The 17,500-nt window shown below is 44.5% G+C and overlaps 2 protein-coding genes across 2 annotated transcripts in view; one reads left to right on the top strand and one right to left on the bottom strand.

The window, feature by feature from the left end:
- The window catches only part of LOC107381042 (transmembrane protein 163a), a 37,424-nt gene extending 33,606 nt beyond the window's left edge, over positions 1–3,818 (top strand). Inside the window, exons 6-8 of the mRNA XM_015952525.3 lie at positions 412–523; positions 625–766; positions 1,689–3,818. Coding sequence (XP_015808011.3) covers positions 412–523; positions 625–766; positions 1,689–1,749 — 315 coding nt within the window. The 3' untranslated portion in view covers positions 1,750–3,818. The remainder of the gene's footprint in view (positions 1–411; positions 524–624; positions 767–1,688) is intronic.
- Positions 3,747–17,500, bottom strand: part of mgat5 (alpha-1,6-mannosylglycoprotein 6-beta-N-acetylglucosaminyltransferase) — a 133,524-nt gene continuing 119,770 nt past the window's right edge. The window contains exons 12-17 of the mRNA XM_015952524.3: positions 14,391–14,540; positions 8,141–8,287; positions 7,946–8,062; positions 7,502–7,576; positions 7,270–7,427; positions 3,747–7,097 (exon numbers count right to left, since the gene is read on the bottom strand). Coding sequence (XP_015808010.3) covers positions 6,899–7,097; positions 7,270–7,427; positions 7,502–7,576; positions 7,946–8,062; positions 8,141–8,287; positions 14,391–14,540 — 846 coding nt within the window. The 3' untranslated portion in view covers positions 3,747–6,898. The remainder of the gene's footprint in view (positions 7,098–7,269; positions 7,428–7,501; positions 7,577–7,945; positions 8,063–8,140; positions 8,288–14,390; positions 14,541–17,500) is intronic.

The raw sequence follows: 17,500 nt of genomic DNA, 5'->3' as shown, positions 1-17,500 counted from the left end.
CCCGCACAGACCGGGGCTGAAAGCTGCGAGGATCGGTCACGGTAACAAGATTAATTTATAAAATTACATAAAAAGGACACAAGGAAGCACTGATGCAACAGTTTCAACAGCAAAACAAGCCATAAATTTGATCTATTCCTTAAAGTTTGATAACTTTAAAGTTAACTAGAGTGAAAACTATTTAACAAGATGGAAGCTACATAAAAGTGGCGTTAAGGTGAATCAAACGATGTGCCGTCTGAATCCTGACAGTCAAAACTCATGGAATGAGTTGTATCGAGGTTTTTGGAGCTTCTTTAAAGGTTTCGACAGAAATTGGGGATTATTCACCTGCTGCTGGTTCCCTTTGAAACAAAAAGTGGAAAAAAAATGCTTGAAACATGAAACGGATCATTTCTGTGTCTCTTTCAGGACGACTTCCTGTTCAGCGTGTCCATTGTCAGCGGCTTGGTGTGCGCCATCTTGGCTGTGATCAAATTCATGCTCGGCAAAGTGCTCACCAGCCGAGCTCTGATCACCGATGGTGGGTGAACGAGTCGTTGAAACAGTACAGATGCAAACCAGCTCAGCAGGAGATGCTTCAAACGAAACACGGCCATCTTTGTTTTGTTTTTCCTTCTCCAGGATTCAACTCGCTGGTCGGGGCGATCATGGGGTTCTCCATTCTGATCAGTGCTGAAGTGTTCAAACACGAGCCCAAAGTGTGGTACCTGGACGGGACAGTAGGTGTCTTCATGGGTCTCATCATCCTAGCCTACGGAGTCAAGTAAGTGACAGAAGTGGTTAAAAGATAATAAACGGATAAACAGGGATGGAACGGCTACTGGTTTTAATGGTTACCACCTTAAAACAAGTCAGTATTTTACTTTAAAATGAATTTACTGTTTTAACGAGTCCAACTGCTGTCTGTTATCCTGAAATTGTCAATATTACTCAAACTGAGACATTACTTCCTTGTAAAACCTTTCACAATAAGAGCTCCAAGCAAATAAATGTTTAATAAATAAAAAATATTCTTTATTTTTATCATAACTCTAATTGTAAAACTGATGCTACATTAAAAACAAAAAATGTAAAATGTATGGAGGCAGAGAATGGACAAATTTGCAACATTTTTTTTGTTTTTAGTTTAGTTAAGGTTTTAGGTTATCCAGGGCAACCAGAGGCATGACAGCTCCACTAGTTAATCATGGGTTGGGAGTTCCTGACTTACAAGGCCCGGGTCACAAGCCAGGACTTTTTTTTTTCAAAACGTGAAAATGTTATGTTTGGAGTGGTCCCGATGTCCTTCCAAGCAGACCAGAGAACTAACACACCACACACGGCAGGATAACCTAATGAGATTGTCTTCAGAGCCATTACAGTAATCTGTGCATGCTTAACCTCGTTGTAAGGAGAGAATCAGGACAACGATCGACATGATTATCTTGCCGTATAAAGCAGGCTTTAGTTGTTTCATCGATAGTTATAACGACCCAAACATGTCACATAATGGAAGGCTGGGTCAAAGACTCGTGTGTTAGCGATCGCTCCACGACTCGTAAGTCTGGAACCCCCAACCTAGGATTAGATCTGAAGAATCAAGGAAACTAAAGACCCTCCTGGTCCACTGAGCCGTAGCCTGGTCAGACACTTAGTACATCAGCACCCACCCAGAAACAAACACCTTGTGTCTCCGTCTGCTCCAGGCTGCTGCTGGACATGGTCCCTCGGGTCCGGCAAACCAGGAACTACGAGCGCTTTGAGTGATGGATCACAGAGGATGAGGAGTGACTGACAGGGCAGGTCCTGTAGAGACACGTCTCCTCACAGACAATCACGTTGGGTCCTTAAGGTGTCGGTGAAGACTGAACCGAGGATCCGACCGGCGGGACCTCCCAACGTGTTTCCCGTTTTGTGTATATACGTCCATGTGTCTCGGTGAGCGGACCGCTTGCTTCTCCATCCTATTAACCCAGTAGACGAGGACGAGCGTGGACCGCTGCCTTTGGAGACCTTCAGAGTTGCAGCTTTGTGTTGTGTAAGTGACGTAGGGCTCCAGCTGATCCAGGAGGACGTCGCTCTGCCGTGCTGTAAAATGTAGCTGAAGTAGCGCCAGAATATCGCTGCTCTCTAACTTTTATTACAGATTTATGAAGCCAAGGCCCATTTGGCTAAGAGAGCAGGTCCATGAGCACACGGTGAAGAGGCACAATATTTAAACGGACACCCCTTCAGCTACCTGGCCTTTAGTTCCACCCGAATGTTTTACGACCTGACTAGAAAACTAACGAGCGGAAACCCATTTTAGCTCGTTTTCCCCCAAAATTCAGTAGTTTTTCAGAATTCTCATAATCTTAAGTTTTCTTTTCTGAAAATGGAAACCGATTTTATGGGACTGGACTGTACCTGTCAGCCATCTACTGGCCAAGAGGAGTACTACGTTTAATAGGCACGTATCTATGAATATTTATGTTAGAAATATTTGAGTGTGGGAGAGTGAAAAGAGACTTTAATGTCAAACTATCAAAGAAAAGTTCCCACTGTGTCGGTTTCCTTTGTAACCGTTAAGTCAGAATGGATGTTTTTACTCTTTAATGTTTTAGTGAAAAAGGCGTTTTTTTTAGCTCTCCGGCTTCAGGTTGATCCCAGCTGCAGTGGGCCGGCACCGGTGCCACGGACTGGTGGTGGTGGGGGGGTTAAATCAGAGTAGCCCGACGGAGACTCACCTTTTCCTTTGGTACAAATCAGTGGTGTCCGGTATTCAGCATGTTTTAGTTGTGTTTCTGCTCCAGCAGGCTCATTGGGCTCTGCAGAAGTCTGTTTGTCACCTGCTGATTGAAATCAGGTGTGTTGGAGCAGGGAAACAACCAAAACGTGCCGTCTAGCGGCCCTCCAGGACCAGGACTGAGCTCTCGTTTTAGGGGTTTCTCTGCCCCAACACACCTGACCCTCAACGGTACGGGTTTCTTACACAAACACACCCTTACCCTCACAGCAAAGTTTATGTTTATTTATTTGGCAGACGCTTTTATCAAAGCGACTCACAATGTATAACCTATAGGGCATGTTGTGGTCTGTGGGGGAAACCGGAGTACCCGGAGGAAACCCACGCATGCATGGGGAGAACACGCAACTCCACACAGAAAGGCTGCAGCCGAGTTTCGAACCTGCGACCTTCGTGCTGCGAGGCAACAGTGCTAACCACTGCGCCACCATGCAGTCAACACACAAGTGATTAGCTGCTGTTTGCGAGATCTGAAGGACAGGTCCGTTTTTTAATGTCATGTTTGGGATGGGACGCTGTAGCTGTAGCTGAAACTGTAATTAAATTTGATGTCAATCATTTACTTGATATTGTAAAAATATTGATTTGCAGGACAGTTTGACAACTTCGAAACAGGAAAATGACTTATTAGACATGGATAAAATCAATGATCATAAACGGTTACAAAAGATCTAAACAGCTGATTAAGTTACGTTACGCTTTTAGTTCAGGTCTGTTTGCTTATTCTGCTCAACCAACGGCGTGTTTCCATATCCTGAAGCTTCTGATCAGTGGGTGTCGTCATCAGGTGCAGGTTGATCAGGACTTCTCTGCTGTTATTATAACCAAATCTAGAACCATGTGAATGAGTTCATCTCTGCTCTCAACAAACAAGATGGACTTCCTGTAAGTAAACACACATATAAAGTGTGTTTGGTTTGTGCTGACTGTACATTTCTGTGTTTGCTGCTGTGATGTAGGAAAAAACCAGTCTGAGCCGTTTGTCACAGAAAAAAGATTCATTTAAAAATAAAGTTGTATCCCTCATCACCAACTGTGAGAACAAGCTCAACGTCGCTGCTGCGTTGTTCCTTCCAGCCGAGTGTCACCAGATTTTGGACTTTTAGAAACAAACATGTTTAATTTAATGAAAACATTCAACAGAGACGAGGTCCGATGATTGGTGGTGGCCGACTTTTGCTGAAGGAAACTGAGGACCAACGCAAAGCAAATAAGGCTTTTGCTGCATCTGGTAATTCTGGGTAAAAAGCAAAAACCCACTTGGGTCACACGATGCAGTAATCTGATTACTCCTATTACTGTTAATTCAATTTCTGCTTCACATGCAGACCCTGTGTTCCACACGAGCTGCTAAATTTACCACTGAATCTTTGATTTTACTCCAAGTTATATGGAAGAGGATTACGGCCACTGAAAAAAATTCTGACATTAATCTCAGAATTCTGACTGTATTCTTAGAAAACTTAAATTAATTAAAACAATTCTTATTTGGCATTAGTCTCAGAATTTTTACCTTTTGTCTAAAAATTCTAACTTTTTCTCAGGCTCATGACTTTGTTCTGAGAACTCTCACTTTAATCTCAGAATTTTGACTTAATTCTGAGAAATCTGACTTTATTCTCAGAAATCTGTCTCTAATCTTAGAATTTTGACATTTGTCACAGAATTTTGACTCTCTTCCGTTGTTTCCCCCCCCTGAGAATTCTGACTTTAATCTCAGAAATTTGACTTTAATCTCAGAGTTATGACTCCAGTCTGGAAAAAAAAATTGACTCTAATCTTAGAATTATGACTCTAATCTCAGAATTTGGACTCTAATCTTAGAATTCTGACTCTAATCTCAGAATTTGGACTCTAATCTTAGAATTCTGACTCTACTCTAAGATTTTTTACTTTAATCTCAGAGTTATGACTCCAATCTAAAAAAATGACTAGTCTTAGAATTCTGACTCTAATCTCAGAATTTGGACTCTAATCTTAGAATTTTGACATTTATCACAGAATTTTGACCCTCTTCCGTTGTTTTTCCCCCTGAGAACTCTCACTTTAATCTCAGAATTTTGACTTAATTCTGAGAAATCTGACTTTATTCTCAGAAATCTGTCTCTAATCTTAGAATTTTGACATTTGTCACAGAATTTTGACTCTCTTCCGTTGTTTTCCCCCCCCTGAGAATTCTGACTTTAATCTCAGAAATTTGACTTTAATCTCAGAGTTATGACTCCAGTCTGGAAAAAAAAATTGACTCTAATCTTAGAATTATGACTCTAATCTCAGAATTTGGACTCTAATCTTAGAATTCTGACTCTAATCTCAGAATTTGGACTAGAATTCTGACTCTACTCTAAGATTTTTTACTTTAATCTCAGAGTTATGACTCCAATCTAAAAAAATGACTAGTCTTAGAATTCTGACTCTAATCTCAGAATTTGGACTCTAATCTTAGAATTTTGACATTTATCACAGAATTTTGACCCTCTTCCGTTGTTTTCCCCCCTGAGAATTCTGACTTTAATCTCAGAAATTTGACTTTAATCTCAGAATTATGACTCTAATCTCAGAATTTGGGCTCTAATCTTAGAATTATGACTCCAATCTCAGAATTTGAATTCTAATCTTAGAATTCTGACTCTAATCTCAGATTTTTTACTTTAATCTCAGAGTTGTGACTCCAATCAAATTTTTTTTTACTTTAATCTCAGAATTCTGATGTTTTTCTTCAAAAAGCCAGAATTCCATTCAGAAATCTAAAACTTAAGTCAGAATTATTTTTCTTGTCACTGTCCCTTATCCTCTTCCGTACATTTAAGTGAAACAAATGAGTAAAAAGGATCTAGAGATGATATAAAATCCAGCCAGACATGATTCGGAGTCTGGGTTGCACAAAGCAAACTGAAAAGCACAAAAAGGCACATTATGTTCTGTAAAACACTAACTTGGCAGCAGATCACTGACCTGGTTAAGAAACAAAAACAGACAGACTAGCTGAATGATCTGAGTTGTGCAAATAAAAAAAATCATAAAGCACATAAAGTATTAAGCTAACGCTCCGTTACGACAAAACCAGACATTTATCTGCAGCTGTCAGCTTTAGAGAGACAACAAGAGGAAATGAAGTGTTGTTTTAAAAGTCATTTTTAATAGAAATTAATTAAAATTTAGGGGTTTTAGTCCAAAATATTAAACTCGAAACGAGTATGAAAGATTACATTTTTGGTCTCGTCCCTTCTAAAAGCCGAAAAGCTGCAGACAAACTTCCTTGTCTTAATTAGACACTTTAAAATAATATCTTTGATCTTAAATTACCCTCCATAAATAAGAATGTGGAACAAAAAGGAAAAATACACCCCTGCTTTAAATAAAAAAAGATTTCCAGCAAAAACACAGCGATAAAGATTTGTATACAAAATAAATACAAAAGAAAAAGTCATATAAACAATATACAGTGTCACTAATATCTCTGCTTATCCACTTAGTGCATTTTTACCCCAAAACAACAAATTCTCTTATTTTGTTTGTTTGTTTGCAGGCAAATAAAAAATGTTTTGTTGGCGTGATGAAGGGTTTTCTCTATGATACATCACAACATCCTAGACACTGAACGACCTTTAACCCCGCCCCCTCATCCTGTCACAAATCTCTACTGGCCTTTCACAGAACAGAACAACACGCCGTCATCCAGGAAGTGTCTGAAACCCGGGGGAGGGGGGACTCTAGATATGCATGTTTGCAGACGACACTCGTCTCTCTGTGCAGAAGATGGTTACAGTGTAGACCTGGCTCTTCTGTGTGTGTGTGTGTGTGTGTGTGTGTGAGTGAGTGAGTCCAGTGCCAAACTACCTAAAGAATAGCAGTGTTTGGGGGGGGGGGGAGACAGTCACTGAAAGGAGCTCAGCTGCTGTGGTTTTCGGATTCAAGTAAAGTCCTCCTGGACTCACGGCGCCCCCTGCTGGTGAATCTGAGGCATGACGGGACTCATGTTGGCTGCTTGGGGGGGAATAAATATGAAGAACAAACACAGTTCTGTAAATGTTTCTTTTTCTGTCTGCTGTGCGTCTCACACACTCCTTCACCCAGCTTGGTGCTCTGTCCACCCCCCACCTTTAAGCTCCGCCCACTCGCCTCTGGCTGCTATAGGCAGTTTTTACAGAGCGCCACCTGGCCCTTCATGTAGTCGCGGCAGGGGCAGATGCGCCGCAGCGACTGGTGCGCCCCCGCGCAGCTGAACAGCAGCAGGTCCGACTGGAAGATGCAGTGGTGGCGGGTCTCGCTGTACGCCGGGACCACTGTGTCGGCGCTGGACTCCACCGTCTGACAGTTCACACCAAACCTGGCGCGCACGCACACACACACACACACACACACACACACACACACACACACACAGATTCAGCTTTATGCTTCAAAAGTAGAAGTAGAAAAAGAATACTACCTCTGGTGGGCGTAAGAGCCTGTGTGTGTGTGTGTGTGTGTGTGTGTGTGTGTGTGTGAGTGTGTCTCACCTGGCCAGATCCGTGTCCTTGTTCAGGTGCTGGAAGAAGGACGGCTCACAGATGAGCTGTGCCTCCTGACACACCTGCTTACAAGACTGACCCGGCTCGGCCTGCTTGACCTGCAGGGCGCTAAGGGGGGGCCACATCACCTGTCCGTGACAGAAATCCTGACGACGCAAAAGCACCGCTTAGATCAATCCGCACATGAAAGTTGGCTAAGGCTGGGGTGGAAGGTCAGTACCTGGTTCTCGATGAAGGCGTTGACCCTCTGCAGCATCCCCTCACAGGTGAACTCGTAGGGCAGGTAGGGCTCAATCTGACCACAGAGACATGCCACGTTAAGGCTAGCTAGCTTAGAGGTCATGGTGAAACGTTAGCTCGCTGTTAGCTACGTTTCCAGCTTTCTCCTGCAGACGAGAGCCTGCAGAAGGGCTCTAGTCTACAGGAGAGACCTGGAAATAAAGATGACAAACAACCACGGCCTCGATTGTTGCAGAGGCTCTCAGCGTGACTTTGTTTGCTGGAGTAAAGATATGAGGCTCCACAGGCTTGTCCAGCAAACAGCGCTATAGTCACGGTTCGCTCAACAGAACACAACAGTACACCCAACCCCGAGTCCAGGCGGTGCATATCCATGACTCAGACTGAGTCAGCATATCACCGTGGAGACGAAGTTGTAAGTTACCTTCTGGCTGAGGATGGAGCGGATGGCTCGCTCCACCTCAGCAGAGTTTTCGATATCCACCGTCCACACGTGCGGCTGGCCGATGTACACCTCGGCGTAGGGATGCTGGGAGGTCAACTGCAGACAGAACGGCTCTATCAAGTCACAAAGCAGCAAAACGACCCGGTCCGGGTGCGAGACAGATTCACGACTCACCTCTCTGAGAGTGGGCTTGCCTTTGAAGAAGTCCGTGTTCTTGCTGCTCTTCGGAGGGGTGAATTTAGGGTTGAGGAAGGCGCAGCCGTTGGCGATGGCCTCTAGGGGAGCAGGGCCCTCGTAGGGGAAGGACAGACCCACGAACAACTGCAGAGACGACAATCATCAGGGAGCGGATCAGACGGGACCAGGGAGTCTCCAAAAGGACTTAAATATTATCCACATAATAAAGATATTTATGAACAAAATGAAACCAGTGAAATAAATATTTGACATTTTCTTGCAACTAAACTAATCAGAGCTTTGTCTTCTTTTCACCTTTTAAAGAAAATTCTGAGTCTTGATGCCCGGCTGGCCCAGCGTTTTCACTGTTGGCTGCTTTTGCAAAAGCAGGTGAATCCAAATCAGCAGAAACTTATTTTGATTCATTAAAACTGAAGTGATTTATTCTGACAGGACGAGCTCCAGCGCTGAGCTGGGATGGGACAGAGGAGCGGGAAAGGTCAGCGGTCGCGGTGTTGAAACAAAACTCCAGCAGGATCAGCAGAAAATATGGTCGAGGCAGCACATTTTATCTGAGAAACAAGGGGAGGGCAAGAAGAATCAATCCCAGCGATTCCTCCTACAGATCAGGAGTCCGTCAAAGAGGGAGGTGTTCTGCAGACGGAGACGCTCTGTACCTTTAGTGGTCTCAGAGTCCTCGTCAGCTCCGGCGTTTCTCATAAATGCTCAATTTGAAGAACTAGTTTGACTTTATTGTGGATTTTCTCACATCTTCTGCAGAAATAGTTTTAGATATTTAAGCTCAGTCACAAGAAAGATGAAGCTTTAAAACTCAACGGTAAAGCACGGTAGTGGCAGCATCATGATGTGGGTCTGGTGAAACAATGGAGGAGGACTACCTCCAAAGTCCTATGAAATCATCAGCTAGACGGGTGAAACCTGGACCTCCTACGTGTTCGTTTGGCTTCTAACCCTAAGCCACATCAGAACTGGTTTCTGACACCAACCTCAAACTCAAAACCTCAATGAAACCTCCCCTTTCAGCCAAGATGAGGAGCCATATGTCTAAAAATGCACCCGATGGTGTTTGGTCAAGGCGCAACTTCCTGTAGAACGCTGACCCAGATATCAGAAGGGGGTTCATGCAAATATTATGGGCTGTATGTATAAAACTGAGTCTGTGTGGAGAAAACCTACAGTAGGTTCAAACTGAGGATGTATGTAAGGATTAACTCGACAGTCAGGTATCTAAGTGTTCACATGATGGACATCAGTCCCGTTTATGCTCCATGTCAATGGTAACTTCTACCACCAGGTGGCAGCAAAGCACACATATTCACCCCTCTGCTCCTCTGCGGAGGAGATGAGTGTGTAGAGGAGGGGAGGAGGTGATGGAGAGCAGCCAGCATCTCTAATCTCAGTGATACGGAGTAAAAAGAAAAGGAAAACAGGAGTCAGCGGGGACCATAGCTCTGACCCAGATTCTTCTTATTAGCTCACATTAGAACGCTCCAGCTGACGAGTCCGCATCGAGGCGGAGAGATCCTCCTCCTGCATCCTGGAATGTTCCACATCAAAGCTTCTATTGATTGCTTCTCTTCAAGAAGCATTCCCGAGAGCCGAGCCGAGCGCCAGACACCTCAACAAATCTATTAGCATCTAGCCTAGCTGCGACTAGCCACTTCCCAACCTGATTCCACCTGTGTGGGAGTTGAGGAGCTGCTGACCTCTTTCGACTCTACCTGCTCAACTGTTTTAAATGCAGTCGCTCCTCTAAAATCCAGGCATAAAAAAACTGTAGCAGACCCTTGGCTCAATGAGGAGACTCGTGCCCTAAGACACCAATGTAGGGTCTGTGAACGCCGGTGGCGGAAGGACAAGCTGCAAATCTCCTACCAGTTATTCAAGGATTCTTTGACCCGCTATCAGAAAGCTGTCCGCACAGCTAGAAACAGATATTTTGCAAATATGGTCACTAGGCATAAAAACGACCAGAAGAAACTGTACAGTGTCCTCACCTCTACTATCCCTTAGAGAATCTCCCAACTCTTCTCCCTCTACAGGGGCTCTTTGCAATGAGTTTCAAAACTTTTTCCAGCATAAAATCCAGGAAATTAGAACCGGTTTCTCTTACTCAGGCTGGGTTACCTGTGTGGAACCTCACTGTCCACCCTCATTCTCTTGCTTTGCTCATGTGACACTCTCTTCCCTGGTTGATCTAATCTTGGCTATGAAGCCCTCAGGCTCTCCAGAGGACAGCCTTCCTCCGAGACTGCTGCGCGATGTCCTTCCAGCGGTGGCCCCTGCTGTTTTGGATATTGTCAATTCCAGCTTCTCCTCTGGTGTGTTTCCAGCTGCTTTTAAAAATGCAGTTGTTCAGCCGCTATTGAAGAAACCAGGCCTTGACCAGTCTGACTGTGCCAATTATCGCCCAATCTCAAAACTTCCATTCATCTCAAAGGTAGTTGAGAAACTGGCTCTCACACAGCTTACTTCTCACCTAGATGACAATGGGCTTCTTGACCCATTCCAGCCAGGCTTTAGACGTAATTACAGCACAGAATCTGCACACATTAGGGTACTCAATGACATCTTGATTCTGACTGACTCTGGCTCTTACTCGACCTGACTGCAGCATTCGACACTGTAGACCTCACCATCCTACTTCACAGACTCGAATTTTGGGTGGGTGTGACCGGTACTGCCCTCGAATGGTTTAAGTCGTACCTTAATGGTCGGTGTTTTAGTGTTCATGTTGGAGACTGCTCTTCTCCCAATGTCCCACTTCCATGGGGAGTACCACAGGGCTCCATCCTGGGTCCTCTCCTCTTTTCAATTTACATTCTACCACTTGGTAAGATTTTAGCAAGTCTCGGGGTTAACTACCACTTTTATGCAGATGACTGCCAGATCTACCTTCAAATCAACCAACAGCACTCATTTTCTATAATGTCAGAATGCCTCTCCCAGGTCAGATCCTGGCTTTCTCAAAACTGCCTACGGTTAAATGACAGCAAATCAGATGCCATACTTTTTAGCCCCACTAGCATGAATGGTGCTTTAGATGTCTCAACTCTCCCACTCAATCTCAAATCAGGTGCCACTAGCCTAGGTGTGAAACTGGACTCTGACCTTTCATTGTCTTCACAAGTCAACGCTACTGTCAAGTCCTGCTTTTTCCAACTCCGCCGCATCACTCGTCTTAAGTCAATCCTCAAACGCCCGGATCTTGAGTCAGTCATTCATGCTTTCATTACTTGACGTCTGGATTACGCAAATTCTGTCCTGATTGGGATTAATGCTTCAGCCTTAAACAGACTGCAGAAGGTTCAAAATGCCACGGCCAGATTTTTAACCAACACCGACAGACGCATGCACATCACACCCATCCTCGCAGATTTACACTGGCTCCCAGTCAAATTTAGGATTAACTTCAAGGTCTTGTTATATGTTTACAAGGCTTTGTACTGCCCATCCCCATCCTATCTGACGGACCTGCTGACCCCGTATGTTCCCACCCGTGCCCTTCGGTCAGCAGATCATCTGTTGCTTGTTGTTCCGCAGGTTCGGTACAAATCACGGGGGGCCGTGCCTTCTCTTATGCAGCCCCAAAACTCTGGAATTATCTGCCCCTCCGTGTGCGTCTGGCTCCCTCTGTTAGCAGTTTCAAGTCGGCCCTGAAAACGAACTTCTTTAGCATTGCCTTCCCTCCGTGACACTCTTCATGACAATCTAGCACCAAATTAGAGTTTTTAATTCCATTTGTATGATTTAGTTGCTCACTTTTGGCACCTCGCACCGTCTGGTATTTTATTTCGTTTTATTTGTGCCATTTCAAATGTTTTTATCATTTGTCGCATTATTTTATTTTATAGTGCTGTTAACTGTTCTCCTATTTTATTGTTTTTAGTAGGAATTTTTATCTCCAATTATTTATGCTTTGTTCTTATGTATTTTGCCTGTTCTTATTGTGTTTCTTGGTCAAGCATTTGGCTTTTTATGTACAGCACTTTGGTTAGCTGCCATGCTATTTTGAAATGGTGCTTTATAAATAAATATGGTATGGTATGGTACGGTAAAACCATCCGAAAGCTCCTCTCGCTAAAAACAACTGGCACCGACTATTTCATGGACGTTGCTGAAATGTCTCCTTTAAAATGACTCGAAGTGGCACCAACATCCGTCTGAGACTAACACCAGCAGGTCTCCCTTTCAGGCTGAAGTCCAAACAGAATTTTTTTATCACTTCTTCCCTAAATTTGGAACAATAATCAAAATGTGTTGTTTGTGTGTCGAGAAAGGCTGCTCATCGATCACGATGACTTTAATCAGAGTTTGTCCTGTTAAAGCCGCCTTTTACCGAGCTTCCCCCGCGGGGTTACTTCAGAGACGGAGTAAAAGTTTGGCAGACATGTTTGTTCTACACTTTTGCCGCTGTGTGCATGCACATCGTGAAGAAAAGGGCGAGGGAGACATGGGGTCTCCAACGGCTACAACATATCAGCGACAGCTGATCGATTCTAAAAGACATCGATCAGAAATTTCCGATCACCTGGTTTTTTTTTTTACGTAGAACGGCCGATTTTGATGGTTTTTCATCTTTCATCAGCTGTCATTTTTCTGAAAACGCGTATTTGTTTGTGATCGAACATCAATCAGACCTAATCAGAGATCGGCCGTTCGTAAACTCACAAATCTGTCGGCTTTCCTGCCCCTTCAACTCAATCCCTAATTTACGCTAGCAACAACGGCTGTTCCATGTGAAAGTTTTAGAGTTTTAACGTTCAAATTAATTAGATCATTGTGAAAACTGTGATGTGGTACTAACGGCTCATTGGAATAAATTGGTATCGACCCACATTGCTGTTCAGAGCTGTGCAGAAACTGAGAGCGTATATGAGAATAATCTCATGGTGATGAACCCAATCCAGTCATCATAATAGTCATTTTCTTACCTTAAAGTGACATTGTGTAGCTTTTACAACTAATCTCTGGAAATATCCATTGAAATATTGTAAATAAACTAAAAGATGCCCAGTTGCTGAAAAATATTGGCAGTTTTATAACTTTAAACCATAAAAATCGGGTCTAAAATACACGGGAGCGGGTCTAAGTCTCTGGACGCCGCCGTATTGGATGCCATGTTTCTTTCTCCGGAAGCTCGTGAGGACAGAATGCATTTACTGATTTGTAACAAATGCTTGCAAAACTTTCATCATTAATAAATGTTGTTTTACATATTTACCTCTTCACTCCCAGGGATTTTTGACCCTAATGGCCATCCGTTGGTAAGGTCTTACTGGAACACAAAAATAATGCTTGCTTGCAGTGGTTTAGGTACGTACTGCCCCCCATCGCCAGGGAAACTACACACTGTCACTTTAAAGAGAGAGCAACTCAAAGCTCAGTCTAATAAAACTCTTATTCTTTAGAAGAGGCGCAGCTATCTGCGAACCTCGTTAGAGCCGCCTATCGCCTCAGAGGAAGCTTGTCAGTTATCGTCTACAGAACCGGGAGCGCTGACCCGACTCAACCACGCTGGTGTGTAGGTGGAAAACCACAGAAGAAGAAATAAGACGATAAAACCGTTCTGCAGAAATGGGAGATAATTCAGCCTTATTATCGTCGGCTCAGATGTAAATTACACTTAACCGCCAGGCTGTTGTCATGGCGACGACTAACGTATGTGCTGTGTGTTCGTTCTGTAGACCAGAGTTTGAGGAGTCGTGGAGCGAATCACAGACAATTACCGACATTTCACCCGGCGCTCCACGGAACATCAGCGATCATCTCAGGAACATTTGGTGGAAAAAGACAAAACATTAAAAGGAGGAGTGTTTTGTTTTTCTTTTCTCGACTTGTTAAACCCCACGAGTCCTTTTATCTCCAGCTGAGGGTTTTCAGGTAGCGGCGAAAGTGTTGTTTAGATGAACGCCATCCTAATGTTTACGTCATCTTCACCTCACCGGGGTCAGATCACCTCTGGTCCCGGAGCGCCTCAGACTCATCACCGTCTCACTCGTAGGAGCTGGGCTCAGAACCGAAGCTCTTTTCCCGCCGAAGCAAAGCCGGAGATCTGCTCAAGAGTAAAGCTCTTTAAGCTTCGATACAAGCCCTCCTGTCCTCGCCGTGGGGACGTCTTTCTGTACGAGTCCAACGGTAATCAAAACCTCCCTGCACACGTCTCTCCTGTAGAGGACCGCCAGCTCGTCCTCTGAAGAGCTCACCCGCCTAATTCCCGCCTCACCTTGGTCTCCCGCAGCAGGAACTGCAGGTCTCGGCCGCTCAGGATGCCGTGGTTCTTGATGTAACTGGGCAGGTGGACGGTGCTGGTGCCGTGCACGGTGCCGTGCACCTCCATGTAGCTGTGGATGAGGTCCAGGTACTTCTTCTTGTCCTGAGATGGACACACAAGGACAGGAAAATTTAGTTTAGCAGCTGCTGCCACATTGAGGACTTTCTAAAGCTGTTTAGAGAACAGGACTGGTTTACCCTCCTCAGCTAATTCAGGATTACTTCGTTTTTTTGCACGTTTAATGTTTCAGATCTGACTTCTTAAAGGGACTTTACGGAATTTTAAATTTTTATGCTCGCGATTGCCCCCTCAGGCCAAAAGCGTAACGGCAGCTTCAATAGTAGGCTCGTGCATGAGGCGCGCATGCTGTACGTGCACACTCCTTAACGAAAATAACGGCTGAGACAGTCGTGCATGTGTGTGTGTGTGTGTGTGGCCCGGAGGACAGAGGACAGGAGAACACGTAGCTAATTAATTAAATAATTTGGTTCTGTACCTTTCTCTTCAGCACAGCTGACAAAGGTTTATGATGGGTCAGTCCTCCTGCATGCTCAGATCATTCCCTTCCCTTGCTTGAAAAATTGTTCCAAAGTGAAAGTTGAACCCACATCTTTTTTATCTGTGAATTCAATGCCGTTCGGCGAGTCTCAAATAAAAATTTGGGCATCTTACTGTAAAAACATATACCATTAATGTAAAAAAGAAACTCTAAATAAAAAATGTTCACATCCAGAATTGAACCCAGGTCTTCTGCATGAGAGTCCGACGCTTTACTAGGTGAGCTAAAGCGCCAGTGATGTCTTTAGTATCTGTAATATTTATATCCTTGATGACAGCTGACACAACGTTCAAAGAACGGTTTGGAGTGAAAATGGCTATTTTGTTGCTAATTTGCAGGAAATATCTAGAAGAAAGTTCTACAGAAAGTAGCTAAGGGTCCTCAGAAATGTAGCTAGCTTTGTCACTAGGCGTTAGGAACAGCGACAAAGACTAAATCTACTGATAGCAAATGCTACGGGCGATGCCTGAGCGTGAACGCGCATGAAGCAGCCTGCTCGACACGAGCATCTCTTCTTCTGTGATTTTACAGAAAAACAGGCAATCACAGTAAAAATGCCAGGGCTCATTCTACAGGACCAGGGCATTGCAGGAGAATGTATGAAGAAGACATTTATTATTTCTATACATGTTTTGGCTGTCTAACTTACATAATGCTCCTTTAATAATGTCTATAAGGGATTTTCAGCAGCTTTGAAGTTCGTTTCTGTGTAAAAGTTATGAATAATTACTAAGTTACATGAATGGCCTTAGTTCAGAGAAACAGTTCTACAGACTGACTGTTTCCTTTATTATTTGTTATTCTCTGTGATTTTTCATACAGATACTCTGTAAATGTATAATGTTACATTTGAAATATCGTGCAGACTAAAACGGAGTTTCCAAGACTTCTTATCGTTTTTAGAACAGGTCTGAAATTTACACACGAGCCCTGAGCACGAGCTCGCCTCAGAAGCTCTCCCTCTCCAGAGAGAGTCGACCTCAGCGCTTCTTTTAGGAGCTCTGATTTCAGGTAGCCGCTCGTCTGCGTCCCTGGAGGTTCGACTATCAGATGCCTCCAGCCGGCCTGCTGTAACTAAAGCAGCCTGGTGTGTGTGTGTGTGTGAGAAAGCCCTAATTAGAGGGTGAAACCAGCATCCTTTTTGCCTGCTGAAGCCCAGCAGGGATTTGTGTGTGTGATGGTAACAGTAAACAGATAAAGTTTATTGTGAACGTCTGAAGAGGAAGCAGATGCGACTGTTTTCTCCCGTTAGCTGCTGCCGTTTTACATTTTTGCTGTTTAATTTCTTTGTGTGTGTTTTTTTCTAGATTTCATTTACTCTGCAGAGCTTTGGTCAGCCGTCGTGATGCTTCTAGATGTGCTTAACTAAAGACTTACGGTACGGTGTGAACGAATATCCATCATCAATGTGACGCTTGAGTATACGGCATGGTTGGGTTGATGTTCATGTGGCAAACACACAACTGAAAGGGCATGTGTGTGTGTGTGTGTGTGCTTCATAGTGACCGCTCTGATGACCCTGATGTGCAGAGGAACATACAGCGGATTGCTTTGAGCCTTCAGGGCTACAGGCAAACAAAGCTCCAGATGCTTTCTGAATCACTGCTGGGTAGCAGCTCTCTCTCCCCCTCACTCTCTCTCTCTCTCTCTCACACACACACACACACTAGAGACAAAAACAAACACGTATGTTGACTGCATGGAACCAGGCAACAGATCGATGGGAGCAGCTCTGCACAGGAGTACGGAGGATTTATAAAACGACCGCTTTAGCTGGCGAGGTTGATTGAAGCGGCGAACATGGAGGAGGAGAGTTTTACGGCCGTGTAAATCAGAGGGAATTTGCGAACACTGGCCGGGAGAGGAAAGGGGAGAGGCGGCGGCTGCTTTCAGTCAGCAGAGAGGACGGATGAGAGAAGAGTGTCCTGGGAAGATGCACACCCTCAGAGTCACAGAGCAAAAACAAGATCCGGATACAATCCCAGTCACGCGAACCCGAAACGTCACTTCCTCTTTTAACCCTCCCACTGCCCTAATGGGTGTGACCCCGCGAGGACGGTTGACCATTGAGCAGGGTTGATGGTTTATCCCTTGAGGTCCACGTGGCAGGGGTGAGGAGTGAGCACCACCTCACCCCTGCCACGTGGACCTCAAGGGATAAACCATCGACCCTGCTCAATGGTCAACTTTCCTCGCGGGGTCACACCCATAAAGCCAGTGGGAGGGTTAAAAGATTTTCTGAATACATGAAGTTAATGAGCTTGTCTAATTAGCGGTTCGTGTTACCAGGTTGTTGAGTAGACGTACTAGCCTAGAAAACTAGACCAACCGCAGCAGCAGCAACAGACTGCTCAGCAGGTCGTTCTAGCCACGCTCCATAGCAGCCTCAGCACGTCTACCATTGGCCTGAATAATTTCAGTTTGGGCCAATCACAGCGCTCTCTAGCTGTGTTTACGCTACGGCCAGCTTGGTCTGGCCTTGGTAGTCGGCCAAGCTTCCCTA

The sequence above is a fragment of the Nothobranchius furzeri genome, chromosome 14 (genome assembly GCF_043380555.1).
Source record: "Nothobranchius furzeri strain GRZ-AD chromosome 14, NfurGRZ-RIMD1, whole genome shotgun sequence".
NCBI lineage: Eukaryota > Metazoa > Chordata > Actinopteri > Cyprinodontiformes > Nothobranchiidae > Nothobranchius > Nothobranchius furzeri.
Note: the sequence above shows the minus strand (reverse complement) of the source record. Positions and strands in the feature narration are given on the sequence as shown.